This window comes from Eubalaena glacialis, chromosome 9 (genome assembly GCF_028564815.1).
Source record: "Eubalaena glacialis isolate mEubGla1 chromosome 9, mEubGla1.1.hap2.+ XY, whole genome shotgun sequence".
Taxonomy (NCBI): domain Eukaryota; kingdom Metazoa; phylum Chordata; class Mammalia; order Artiodactyla; family Balaenidae; genus Eubalaena; species Eubalaena glacialis.
In genome coordinates, this window is record NC_083724.1 from 112,865,166 (window position 1) to 112,879,823 (window position 14,658).

The following is a 14,658-nucleotide window of genomic DNA, read 5'->3' on the forward strand; positions in this document are numbered from 1 at the left end:
AGAAATTGAGACACAGACGTAGAGAACAAACGTATGGACACCAAGGGGGGAAAGCGGCAGGGGGGGTGGAGGTGGTGTGATGAATTGGGAGATTGGGATTGACATGTATACACTGATGTGTATAAAATGGATGACTAATAAGAACTTGCTGTATAAAAAAATAAATAAAAGAAAATTCAAAAAAACCCCAAAAAAATGGATTAAAGACCTAGATGTAAGACTAGAAATCATACAACTCCTAGAAGAAAACATAGGCAGAACACTATTTGACATATATGGTAGCAATATTTTTTTGGACCTGTCTCCTAAGGCAAAAGAAACAAAGCAAATTAAACAAATGGTACCTAATTAAGCTTAAAAGCTTTTTCACAGCAAAGGAAATCATAGACAAAACAAAAAGACAACCTCCTGAATGGGAGAAAATATTTGCAAATGATATGACCAATAAGGGGTTAATATCCAAAATACATAAACAGCTCATACAACTTAGCATCAAAAAACAAAAAACCAAACAACCTAATTAAAAAATGGGCAGAAGACCTGAATAGACATTTTTTCCAAAGAAGATATACAGATGGCCAACAGGCACATGAAAAAATGTTCAACATTGCTAATCATCAGAGAAGTGCAAATCAAAACCACAGTGAGATATCACCTCACACCTATCAAAATGGCTGTCATCAAAAAGTCTACAAAGAACAAATGTTGGCAAGGATGTAGAGAAAAGGGAACCCTAGTACACTGTCAGTGGGATTGTAAATTGGTGCAGCCACTACTGAAAACAATATGAAGGTTCCTCAAAAAACAGAAAATAGAACTACCATATGATCCAGTAATTCTACTCCTGGGTATGTATCTGAAGAAAACGAAAACACTAATTTGCAAAGATACATGACCCCAATGTTCACAGTAGAATTACTTACAATAGCCAAGATATGGAAGCAACCTAAGTGTTCATCAATAGATGAATGGATAAAGAATATGTAATATACACACATATATTACTCAGCCATAAAAAAGAATGAAATTCTGCCATTCGCAACAGTGTGGATGGACCTAGAGAGTATTTATGCTTAGTGAAATAAGTCAGACAGAGAAAGACAAATACTGTATGTTATATTACTGTATGTTATCCCTTATATGTGGAATCTAAAAGATAAAACAAACGAATTTCTGAAGAGATGATTTCTCATCAGAAACTACAGAGGTAAGAAGATAGTAGGAAAATACATTTAAAGTGCTGAAAGAAAGAACTACCAACCAAGAATTCTATATCTGGCAAAACTATCCTTCAAAAATGAAGATGGAATTAAGACACTCCCAGCTAAGGAATGAGGGAGTTCATCACTAGTAGACTTTCAGTACATGAAATGCTTAAAAAAAAAAAAAAAATCCTCAGGCTGAAATGAAAGGATACTAGACAGTAACTCAAAGACTTATGAACCCCGGTAAAGGTAAGTACATAGGTAAACATAAAACCATTGTTACCGTGGTTTTGGTCTGTTAACTCCTCTTTTTGTTTCCTGTATGATTTAAAAGAATAATGCATAAAATAATAATTATAAGTCTAGGTTAAAGGGCATACAATGTATCAAGACATAATTTGCAGCAATAAAAACATAAAAGGGAGTGAAGCTATACAGGAACAGAGTTTTTCTATGTCAGTGAAGCTATGTCGGTATCAATTCCAACTTCACTTGACCCTTCAACAACATAGGGGTTATGGGCACAGTTGAAAATCCACGTATAACTTTACAATGGGCCCTCTGTATCTGAGGTTCCACACCTGTGGATTCAACCAACCACAGATCATGTATCATTATAGTCGTGCTTATTGAAAAAAAAAAACAAAACACATACCAATGGACCCGTGTAGTTCAATCCCATGTTGTTCAAGGGTCAACTGTACATTGCTATAAACTTAGGATGCTAAATGTAACTTAACCTTCAGGGTAACCATTGAGAAATTATAATTTGTTGCCATATAATTCTTCACATTATTCTCTTATTCATAGTTCTGTCAAGTCGGTAGTAAGGTCCCCACTTTCACTTTTGATTCTAGCTATTTGCTTCTTCTCTTTTTCTTGTCAGTCTAGCTAAAGGCTGGTCAATTCTGTTGATATTTTCAAAGAGCCAACTTTTGGTTTTGTTGATTCTCTCTGTCGTTTTACTATTTGCCTATTATGTTTATCTCTGCTATAATATTTATTATTTATTTCCTTCTGCTAGCCTTTGGTTTAGTTGGGTCTTTTTTCAGCTCCTTAACTCATAAAGTTAGGCTATGGACATGCAGGTAAATATTAAGAGAGAACATGATCTTCTAAAAATGTGGGTAGGAGAGGGAAAGGAGGAAGAAGGGGCATTATACTAATTTCACTATTGTTCCTTTCTGAGCATTAAATGAAACCATCTAAAGAAATGACCGAATTATATAAATATACAGTTATAAAGGCTACTAATTGAACAAAAATTAAAATTTCTAGGTTATACGATGAAATACATTGGAAAACAAATAGGGCCATAGTGAACGATATTTTAAGATATTAATTGGAAAGCACGATGTAAAATAACAATATTAAATCCAAATACATGTAAACTATCAATAAATGTAAATGTGTTAAACCGCCCTATTAAAAGAAAAAGAAATTCTGATTACATCCTAATGCAAAGACTACTTTTCTGCAGTTATCAGGTGACACACCTAATAGAAAGTGATTCAGAAAAGTAGGAAATTAAAAGAGCGGGTAGAAGTACATCAAAATGTTGCAACTGAACAAAAACAACAATAATAACAATAATAAAAACCAGAATCATGATTTCAATAACAGACAAGGTTGGCCTGAGGACAAAATTATGACCAATTCATAATGATAAAGACACAGTTATGAGCATCTATGCATCAAATAATGAAGCCTCAACGACAAAAGAGATAGAAGAAATAGAAACATATCAGGAGTGGGAAATATTAATTGACCTCTTGAAATCCATAAGACATAGAGAGGGGGGAAACATAAAAATCTTAAACGACATTATTATTAAGGTAGTACAATAGATACATCAAACCTGCTGCCCTGAACACAGAAACCATACCTTCTTTTCAAATACTCATGGAACATTCCCCAAAAGGAACGATGTATTACGCTTCAAAGAAAACCTAAGAAAAATCTCCAAACTAGAAATAGTACAAAAACATACTCTGACCAGGGAAAAATTCTTAAATACCCAAATAAAGAAAGAATGAATGAAATAAGCATCAAATGTAAGAAGCTAGGAAAAATGAGACATAACTAATGAGCATAGGGTTTCTTTTGGGGGCGACAAAAGTCCAAAATGAGACTGTGGTGATGGCTGCACAACTCTGTGAATATAACAAAAACAGTGAACTGTGAACTTTAAATGGATTAATTGTATAGTATGTGATTTATATCTCAATTAAGCTGATAAAAAAGGATTTAAGAATCATACAATTAGGAAGAAGGAACTGGGTTTAAAAGAGCCAATAAAATAGATTAACCATTAGGTAATATAATCATGAGAAAATAAAGTCCAAATAACACAACATAAGAAATAAAGGTAACATCCTACAGAAACAGAGCTACCCGCTCCCGCAATAAAAAACCCCACTAGGTCTGGATGTTTCCTTAAGGGAAACAGAAAAGTAATTTCAATTTTACCTACTTAAGAACATAGAAAAGGAAACTTTCTATGTTTTTTTAAAAAATGAGTATAAGATTATACTAAAACTCAAAAAAAGTTTATGAAATGTTTAAGATCTTTTTAAAGAACACCTTTTAAAATTTTTAATAAAAATAGAATAAGGAGGGATATGTCTGAATGGAAGACAACTTTGTATGTCAGTTATCCCCCCAAAATTCATCTGAAGAGTAATTAAACAAAGAAAAATTTTAAACAAACTTTCTCTAATAGTTGTCTAATAGAGCTACTGTAGAGAAACCTGAAATGAACTCCCGTTTTTGTGGGAATTTAGAATGTGATAAGGGTGCAATTTCAAATCAGGGTGGAAAGGACAACTTAAAAATTAACAAATACTGTTGGGTCTATTGGGAAGAATTGAAGTTAAGCAATTTACGCATACAAGAATAAGTTTCAGATGGATTAGGGGTATAAATATAAAAATTAAACCCATAAGAAAATCAGAAAAAAATTTTAGGGAGTAGATTCAAAATCAAGGTGTGAGGGTATTCCCAAGCCATATAAAAATAATAGATCTCATTGCCTGAAAATTTTAACTTCAGCAAAGTGAAACAAAGTTAAAAGACAAATGAGAAAAATAGATGTCACACATAAATGAAACCAAGGAAACGACAAAGACATGGAGATAGGAAGTAGGTGGAGCGTTTAGGAACATAGTTTACTGTCACCCACGTAAACGAAACATGGCTTGCCATGTCAAGTCCCAGAAATGGGTTAAGTGATGGGATGTGGGTGATTATTTTCTTCTCTATGTTTTCCTGAAATTTTCCTTTTTTTTTTATAATGATTGCGTGTTGTTTGTAATTAATTTTTTTTTAAATTGTTTAACAACGAAAAAGTCTGGCCTGCCTTACATTGTTCACTAGTGTATCAGTGTTCCACCAGCTTTACTTTAGATTTATGACGGGGAGGCACGGGGACTTTTGCTTACTTTGTGTCACCACGATACCTATTACAGACTGAGTCCTTACAGACATTAAAAAAGAAATGCTCACGGATTGGATAAAATAACGTTGGTCCTGTAGGTGTGGGAGACCTGCGTGCCAGCACCTCAGGGCCTTGCACTTCCTCATTACACACGTCCCCCCATCCTCTACCCCACTTCCAGCCGCATACCTCACTCCATCCGGCCGGTACAAATGACACGCAGGAATTCATTCCTGGCGCGCGCGTCAGCGCGACTCCCGCGTCTCCACGTCTGTCGTTCGCCTGGGAACGCCCCCGCCCCGCCCCGTCGCTTGTTGTGTTGTCATCACGTGGCCGGGGCGGGTCCTGACGTCAGGGCCAGGGGAGGGACTGCGCAGGCGCAGAAAAGGGGGCGGGGGACTCGGCTTGTTGTGTTGCTGCCCAAGAACCAGAGACGGTCCTGCTGCGGTCGCAGCTCTTCCAGACGCCCGACGATGTCGTCTCACTTAGTAGAGCAGCCGCCGCCCCCGCACAACAACAACAACAACTGTGAGGAAGGTGAACAGTCTCTGCCCCCACCAGCCGGCCTCAACAGTGAGTGCTGGGCCGGCGGGCTCGGTAAAGGGGATGGGGGAGGAGGAGCTGCTCGGGCCGCTGCCGCCAGCTCCGCGCGGGGAGCGGGAGGAGAAGGCAGCCCATTGGTCGAGGCCGAGGATGTGCGGATGACTGACAGCTCCCGTCACCTGTCAGGAGGAGTTGCTCCTGTCTTCCTCCAGACCTGTCTCAGCTCCCTCCTGGGGTCTTGGGTGTGGGGCTGCTTGGGTTCGCCGTTGGGAAGGGTAGGTGGATGGGAAGACGAGGGGGTCGAGCGGATCCCACCTGTGGTGGGCCCCTGAACGGAGCCAATCGGGGCGTGGAGGGGCGGGCCTTGAGGCGCGGGGAGGGAGGGTGGGCGGAGCGGGCCGCCAAGTGGACGTGGGCAGGGATGGGGACGTGCGGCGGGGACGCCAGGGGATGGACGCGGGCGGCGGACCGAGAGGAGGGGGCGGGCGAGGGACGGGCGGGAGGTCAAGTGTGCGGCAGGCCTTGGGCCAAGCCCGGCTGACCCCATCTCACTGGGTCGGCCTTCCCCCAGGACTCAAAATGTGAGCCCTCTTGTTGCGTTCCTTTGTTAGCACAAGCTGGCCAGGAGAATTATTTGGTAATTTAGTGGTTACTTGTATCACGTGACGGGGGGGGGGTGAGGAGGCTATACTACTTTTTTTAAAGATGTTTCAGAGTTGCTCAAGTAAATTTTTTTTTTTTTTTTTTTTTTTAACATTGGGGTTGTGTGTCCTGTAAACCTGCTTACGAACAGCTTCTTGAACCATCCAAGATTGCACAGATCACGGAGTCTGGGGCAATGAATTTTCAGAAACGGGATTAAAAATACATTGGTACACTGGGGCGGTTGAAAGTTAATGGCAGTATCGAATTACGACCAACTACAGTTGCTTTTGCTAACATTATGGTGTTTAGACATCTTGTTCTAAGGTGATTCCCTGATGTCTTTAAAGCTCGCTGGAAGTCTTGGAAAGGTTCTTGCCTTAACCTTCCTGTAATTTACTTTTTGAAAGAGGTAGTTGGGACAGTTAGCGTATGGCCAGATGAAGTCGTTTAAAAATCAGTTGGATGCTTAAATGACATTTAAAGGCACTGCAAGGTCTTTCATCAGAGGGAGGTGTTCCAGCGTGGCCTAACACTTATTTTAGGGAAGAGAGTTCCTGTCCTCAGAAGATGTTTTCATTGCTTATTTTCTTATTCCATCTTTTGATTAGGTGATTCTTTAAATGTTGACTTTTAAAAACTTTTAAGTGTCTTAATGTTCTAGAATGTAAGATTTAGATATTATTTCCCACAGTAAATCAAGATTAATTTCTGTGTGTTTTAATGTTCTTTGCGTCACATATTAATGTGCATTTTTAAATTAATTACCTATTTTTAGAACCATGTGATTTTAGAACGGGAAGAAACTTTAGCGATAACTGTCCACTTTTATTTACTGGTAGAGAAACAGGTCTATTTAGAATGGATAAAAAACAAGGTCCTACTGTATAGCACAGGGAACTATATCCAATCTCCTGGGGTAAACCATAATGGAAAAGATACAGAAAAAAAGAATGGGTATATGTGTATAACTGAGTCACTTTGATCTACAGCAGGAATTAGCACAACATTGTGAATTAACTCTACTTCAATAGAAAAAAGAAAAAAACAGGTCTAGAGTAAAGTGTGTTGTCCAAGTTCACGGCAGGCTAGGTCCTAGAGCTGAGGTTTTACCTTCACCCGATCTAGTGTTGCTTTCAGGACACTTCTTTTCATTGGCCCACAATCCCCTGATGATGTGTGTGTCTTATTCTCAGTGTTATGCCACCTAATGTATAGAGGTGACCTGCCTACCGATCTCTTTTTAATGTACTGTTTCTTAATTGTACTCCAGTTTTCCTATGATACTTACAAGTTAGCTGTTTGGTTAGTACGTGTACCCGACTTCACAGAAAGCAAAGGAATTTTTCTTTTCCTTTGACCATGTAACAGAAAAATGGGGTTGAGCTCTGTGTGATGGTTTTCCTCCGTGTCCTGACAGACCTCTGAGGTCTTTCATGTCCTTGGCCAGTCAGGTACTGCTACGTTTGTATTAGCTCTTACAGAAGTGCAAGAATGCGCAGCCTGTGTGTGATATCAAAATGTTGCTTTGGGAAATCTGCTAGATAGAAAGTATTTTATTTGAGCTAGGGTGAGCTGCTTTTAAATGTTACTGAAAAGCTTTCAGATAAGTGCCATGTTTCATTACGCTCCTCTCGCCTTTTACACTTTTTTAGCTCATTATACAACACTGGACTGAACAAAACAAGAAGCCTTATTGATTCCTTCAAGTGATTTTTGGGCACTGAGCAAAACAACTTATTCAGGCATCTAATACTATCCAAATTGCTGATAAGTTGAAGTTGTTTGTTGCGTAAAGTTGCACAACTCTGAAAAACAGGAGGTGAACTCATTGTACAGATTATCTCTGGCTTGGGATTTTATCTTTAGTTCAGGGGTCAAAATTTTAATAGAAAATTATTGAAATATTTGGAATAATGAAACCTTTCTCTGATTTTTTTTTTTTTTTAAGTTTATCCTTGTATGGGGACTGTTCGCTTTCATTACAAATTAGTGGACAAATATCTGAACTACTTCCAAAGTTAAAAGGATATTTTCCAGTTGATAGTTTTATTCTAGAGAAAACTATCAAGTTACTTAAGAATATTGGACATTTATGTCATAAAATTCGGTAGGTAATAGAAAAATTATGGTAGTAATAAAATTCTTGTTATTGTTTCACGTAGGAAGTGCAGCTTTTTTTTTTTTTCTTTTTTTTAGTACAGCCTTTTTTAGCTTTTTAAATATCTACAGCTATGATGTACTTGCTTCCTCAGTATGGCAAGAAGGCTTTTAAGGCTGACACGTGAAACTCCAATGCCTTATAATACTGGTTTTTTTAGAAAAATGTTAGTGAATGTTCTTAGTCTGGATTCCAGCATCAGGTACTTGAAATAAAATACATGTTTTGAGGAAAGAAAATAAGACATAATGAAATGTGTTAGCCCCGGTTAGGATGAGTTACACATGGAATTGAAAAGTTGGGGAAAGAATGAGAAATACTCTTTTTCCTTTTCTCCCTTCCCCCATTCCCTCACTGTCCTTGCAAGAGGATTGAACTGGTGATTATAAAATTATAAAGAGTAAATACAGCATACAGTCATGAATGCAATCAATTATTGGACCAACCTTCACGAAGAACTGTATTACAGAATGTAGAAGCGTGCATCTCTGAATCCTCTTAGCAGTTCTCAGACTTGAACTAGAAAATAGCTCCTGTAGTGTGTATATGTACCACCTGGCGTAAGAGAACCATTGTTAGTTTGTAAGTAGTCTTTTAATATAATAGAGCCTCCAGTTTTTAGTTTTAAAGCTTAATTATTAGGAAGGGAATTCACTCTGAGATTTTTTTTCTGCATTGTATTGCTTGGACAGCACAGTCCTCATGTCTTGTTTCCTTTCCAAGTAAAAAGGGACTTTGTGAGGATTGGTAGTGTTAGGACGTCAAGAAATTCTGAGGCTATAAATCAGGAATGAACTAGGAGATGAGAAAAAGGTATGTGTAGTTCAACTATTGAGAAAGATAAGTTTGATTTTTTCCACTTTACGCAAAAGATAAAGCTAGTATGTAAACATTTTTTTTTCAGATCTAAAATTTTTTTTTAAATTCTTTATTGGAGTATAATTGCTTTAAGTATGTAAACATTTAATGGATATCTATGTCCTAACTTTCTCTGCAGAACTGATTATTTCCGTAGATGATATTACTGGCACAGAATTAAGAGTCAAAGGAAATCTACCATTTTAAGGCTTTTAATGGGTATTGCCAGATTACCCAGCAGAATGTTCATGGAAGTCGTGGTTGTAATAACAAAATATTAGAAACAATCATTTGGGTGATGATTAACCATTGCCATTTGGATAATGGTTAAAGCATGGTATATCTTTATGATGGGATGCAGTGCAGTTCCAAAGAATAAAGTAAGGCAATATATATTGACATTGAAAGACATCAACAAGTTGTTAGGTAAGAAACACTATTTACAGAAAAATATATACAGTACAATTCCATTGTTTTTATTTGTAATAACAAAAGCAAAACACAAAAAACAAAAGTAGTCTCTGGAAGTCTACATATGAAACTGTTAAAAGTAGTTTTCTTTAAGAGTAGGAATGAGAGGTTGGGAGGAGAGGTATCAGTTTTTTCCTTCATGTACTGATGTTTACATTTTCAAGGAATGCATTAATTTTGTAGTAAGAAATGTTTTTAAAAGATTCTGAGTATAATTATAATAGTAACTAACACATAGCACTTGTTATGTACTCGGAACTTTTCGTTGTGTTTTATTCCTGTCGTCCTCCCAACAACCCTATGAGGTAGATGTGGTGGGTTTTTTTTTTTCCACTATGTGCAGGCAACCGTTCGGTGTGTGTTTTTTTAAAATTGAGGTGTAAGTGGCATGTAACATTATATTAGTTTCAGGTGTACAAAATAATGATTTTATTTATTTATTCATTCATTTTGAAATGACCACCACAGTAAGTCTAGTTAACATTCATCACCACACAGTTACGAAAAATTTTTTTTCTTATGATGAGAACTTTTAAGATCTGCTCTCTTTTCTTTCAAATATACAATACAGTTATTAACTATAGTCACCATGCTGTACATTACATCCCCAGGACTTATTTCTCTCCTGACTGGAAGTTTGTGCCTTTTGATCACCTTCAGGTAGACTCAGTTATTATCCCTATTTTACAGATGAGAAAACTGCAACACAGAGAGGTTAAGTGACCTGTCTAGGCTGTGACAGTTTGATGTGATAGAAGGGGAGTCTGGGACAACTGGACGTGATAGAAGGTAGAAGGAGAGTCTGGCTTCAGTCTGTGCTCTGAGCCACTATGCTAATACATGCCCGATAGGTATTGTCTGCCTTGAGTAGAGATGCCTGCAGTTACGTTACAGGGTGTTAAGGCAGTTACAGGTCCTTTTCACTAAGCTTTTCTGGGTGAGTCTCCTCAAGTTCCTACATTATGATTACTTACATATATTTAATGTAGAAGGTAGAATTTAGATATGGGTTTGGAAGTCCTTCAAAAAAGCAAGGTTTTGAAAACCTGATATTGTTACAGCCGTTTTTCTCTCTGATCAGCTGCTTCAAGTGAACGTTAATTATATTTTAGAGAAGACTGGCTTCCACGGAGACCCATCTAGAACTCCTGGTTCCTTAGTTCTTCTTCTGCCAGAGCACCTCCAGCCTTTTATTTTTTTCACATTGGGCTTCTGTACAAGAACTGGTCCCGCTGGTGTAGAATAAATTAGACAGTCCTAGAAAGAGTGGGAGTAGGAAAAAACCAGTTTGTTCATCATATACCTCTCTCTCTGTCGCTCTTTTCAGTTAAAGTATTTTTTAGAGCTCTAAGTTTAGGGATGCTTGTGGTATATTTCTTATGCATTCCAGAGGCACTCCACAAGTATTTAGGTAAATGACCTTCAGTGTTAGATCTATCTTACTAGCTTTGCTAGTTGAATTTCTTCATCCATTTTGAGTACTGCCTAGTCTGTGTCCATTTTTGTGTGTGGACAGAATGAGACCATGGAGATGTCATAGAGTTGTGTTGTTTGGCAGTGCAGTCCCAGAGAATCGGGGGTGATGATGGGACTCTGACAGCCACTGGGGCCGCCTTGGAGGGGAAGGAGGGAAAGGGTGACTTCACTTCCATGGAGCAAACGCTGTTCTGAGTACATTACAAATATCAGCTCTTTTAACTAGTGTATTGATGAGCATCTCCTGTTTACTAGGCACTTTACCTGTGTTGCTCTATTTAATCCTCACAGCAACCCTGGGGGGAAGGTACTGTGTAATCATCTCTGTTTTACAAATGAGGAAACTGAAGCTCAGAAAGTCATAGTAGGTGGGAGAGTCAGATTTCCAACCAGGGCTACCTTTGAGCTTTTCTTGTAGACAGGTGATGTTGAGTTCACTTCTGGGTCTGGATTAGCGGTCATCTCATTTAGAGTGCATTTTAGGCTTTGAGCCTGTTGTTCTGATTTACGGATGGAAGACTGTTCTGCCACAGAGCTCTCTCTAACACTTCTGCTTGGAGTTTAGAGAAATGGCTCCACCAACCTGCTTGGTTATGTTTTCTAAAACAAAATTTGTTGTAAGGAATGGAAATTAGAAAAAAAAAAATACACCACTCTCTTTTCGTTATGAAGTTGGTTTATTGGCTCCTGTTGTCAATGCTTATTAGAATTAAAGGACCTTCATGTAGTCAGCAAACTCATGGAGCCAATATTTTCAAGACCAGTCCAAATTACCAGGGCCCCATCCTTTCCTGTGGCTCCACCCTCTTTGACTGTTCGCCTGAGGCAACGTCAGTGTTGCCCGTAGCAGATGCCTGGTTTTCTGCCCCAAACCAACAAGGCTTCATGAAAACCCTAGAAAGTGGGAACCTGTGGGAGAGAAGAGAGAAAAGACAAGCTTGCAAGGTATGTTTAGTGCATAGAGAAAGGAAAAGTAGGAAGAGTGAGGCATAAAGGAAGGGAAGAAGCTAATGTGTGGGAGAGGGATAAAGCTTTTTTTAAGGGTTTTTAAGCATTCTCGCCTGATTTAGTTAAGAGCCAGCTGCATTCATTTTATGCTCCAGACTTGCACACATATTGAAATGTTGATGATTGGATTTAAGTTCCCTCTCCAGGAACATCTCAATTGTTTGTGCTAATTAAGGCACAGTTGTTAACATACTTAGATGACCTTTATGAAGTTTCTAAATACAGGTGGAGAAGATACAACTAAATAGCTGAGGTAGATGGAGAGGATACAACTAAATAGCTGAGGTAGACTGTGGAAAAAATATATATGTAATTAACATATTAAATGTAAGTACCCTGTCTGGTAATAAAGTAGCTGTTTATTTTTTGAAAAGCAACCTAAAATTTTTCAGTAAAGTATTTATTGTATGTAAATTAAGTTTTAACCAGAGAGAAAACTGGCTGAAAGACACATCTTCTAAGATACTCATTTTAGAGGTCCAGCTTCTTCTAAATCAGTTGATTGCACGAGCTCCTTCAGGAACAGAACTATATAGATTTTCAGACTTTTATTGCTCCTTGTTTATTTTCTTCAGAATACTTTGGCATTTGGTTTGAGGCGAGCCAGAATTCTTATCTGAATTCACCATATTCACATGCTGTGTGCACACGAGGGACTCCTGTTCTGCTGTGGTTAACTGCAGTTATCTGACTTGTCCAACAGGTTCCTGGGTGGAGCTCCCCATGAATAGCAGCAATGGCAATGATAATGGCAATGGGAAAAATGGGGGGCTAGAACACGTACCCTCCTCATCCTCTATCCACAATGGAGACATGGAGAAGATTCTTTTGGATGCACAGCATGAATCCGGACAGAGCAGTTCAAGAGGCAGTTCTCACTGCGACAGGTAAGTGAGATCCACGTTTTGGTGGAATTCTGGAAATGGATGGGTTGCAAGGTTACTTCCCACTAGAAAGAATAAATTGCTTACATCTTCATTTAACAAAATTTACAACTCCCGATTTCTTGCAGCATGTGTATTTAAATCAGATAGCCAATTGACAAGGACATGAGTGCCCACTTTTTCCTCAAATTAAATCAGTTTCCTTAGTCAGATTGTGTCGTTTTCAGATGTTTACTAGTTTAAAAGTCAGCGGTATAGATGTTTACTTAACAGAATTAATCTAACTTTCTCCCATTTTCCTTTGTCCTTTCACAGCTCTTTTTCTGCCTCAAATACAGTTACCTCTGTAATCTCTGTCCTCCTTCTAGATTGTGAGGCTTTAAAAGGCAGGGATCCTGTTTCATCTCCTCTGTACCCTTGACAGTCATGATGCTGGTATATAGTAGACATTCAGGAAATGTTTGAGTCGCAGGAACTACAAGTTGATTCAGCTTGTTGTATAGCAGTATTTGCACAGTGGAAGCACCAACCAAGATCTGTAAAGATAGTTAATTTTGAAGGCGGCCATTGCGTTTCCTTAGAGCTCAGAGGAAGTTTTGTTTCAGACCTCGTTTTTCTATATTTGGCTTGGGGAGACATTCTTCAATTAAGGACTGCATATGGTGAAAGAGTTAAGAATACAGACACGTATGAGGAGAGTGAAACTGAGTTGTTAGTTTATTTTTCAGTGCAAGCTTCTATTTTTTCCAGAGGGACTAGGTATTAAATGACATGGTAGTATATTGAACATTCTTAGACCAGTGACAGCCATAGTATTAGCATTCTGGGGTACTGGATGATCTTCTGGCTAATTAAGAGTTCACTGTTATTGGCCATGTAGAAAATGCAGATACACAGGAAATAGATTAAGGGGACATCTAAAAATGTAAACAGTGATTATCTCTAGGGGATGGAATGATGGCCATTTGTCTTCTTCCAAATTTTTATACTTGGTAAAAATAGTGTGTGTGGTACATATTATTTCTTATCAGAAAAAGTAGAAAAGGAGAATCAAGAGTTAAATCATGTTCGAAGTGCCTGCATGACTTACGATCCACTGATGTTACCAAGGCCGCAGAGGACTGGTCTGACGGCTCTCTGGCACGCCCACCTCCCTGTCACATCACTCACGTGTCCCTGTGCTTCTGAAGAGCCGGGATGGCTCTTGTCATGAGCAGAAGCGGAGCAGGTGGCTCTTCTCTGAGCAGCTTGCCACCCATTCTGGGAGCTACGACATTAGTCTGTTTTTGAGAATCACGTTTATATTATGTTACATTTATGTTGTGAGACTCACGGATGGGTTTCTGAACTTTTCTGCTGCTTATGGGCTTGTTGATAAGCCTTTTATTATCTGTTCAAGTACTGGTGAGTCCCTTAACCTGCTGTTCACTTGGTGCTGTCATTGAGCGGAGATAAGATCACCTGCCCGCCCTTCTGGTCATCTTATGTCATGTGTGGTTGCAGTTACACTTGTGATCGAACACGAATTCATCCTCCCGTGATCATGTTTCAGTTAGGTTTCTGAACATGTGAATCGAGATGTGGCAGATGCACTTGGACACTTTCCTGTTCTCCACTTACACATCTTCAGGCTCTGGGTTGCTGGTCACGTCTCAGGGGAGGCCTAGAACTCTAGCTCGGTAATGCTCTCCTGGGAATATCTAACACTTGAACATTTAAGAATGTCTTCACAGTTCATGTCATCTGAATTGCCAACATCTCTAGATTTGAGGTTGTTAAGCAGTGCTTCTTGTAGGCGGAAATGTTTTAGGATTGTTGGCTATTCGTCCCCAAGCTAATTTATGTATATTTTCATACATATTTAAAAATTTAAAAATTATTCCGTCGGTATATTTTTGTCACTGTGGTGGTTGTTAGAAGAGACCCCCTATGTGTTTTGCTTTGTGCTCCAGCCTATTGTAGGAGTTTCCAACC

The 14,658-nt window shown here is 38.7% G+C and overlaps 1 protein-coding gene across 1 annotated transcript in view; it reads left to right on the forward strand.

Annotated features, from left to right (window-relative positions):
• Positions 1-5,004: 5,004 nt before the first annotated feature.
• Positions 5,005-14,658, forward strand: part of BNIP3L (BCL2 interacting protein 3 like) — a 28,793-nt gene continuing 19,139 nt past the window's right edge. The window contains exons 1-2 of the mRNA XM_061199432.1: positions 5,005-5,214; positions 12,504-12,687. Of these exons, the coding sequence (XP_061055415.1) occupies positions 5,115-5,214; positions 12,504-12,687 (284 nt within the window). The 5' untranslated portion in view covers positions 5,005-5,114. The remainder of the gene's footprint in view (positions 5,215-12,503; positions 12,688-14,658) is intronic.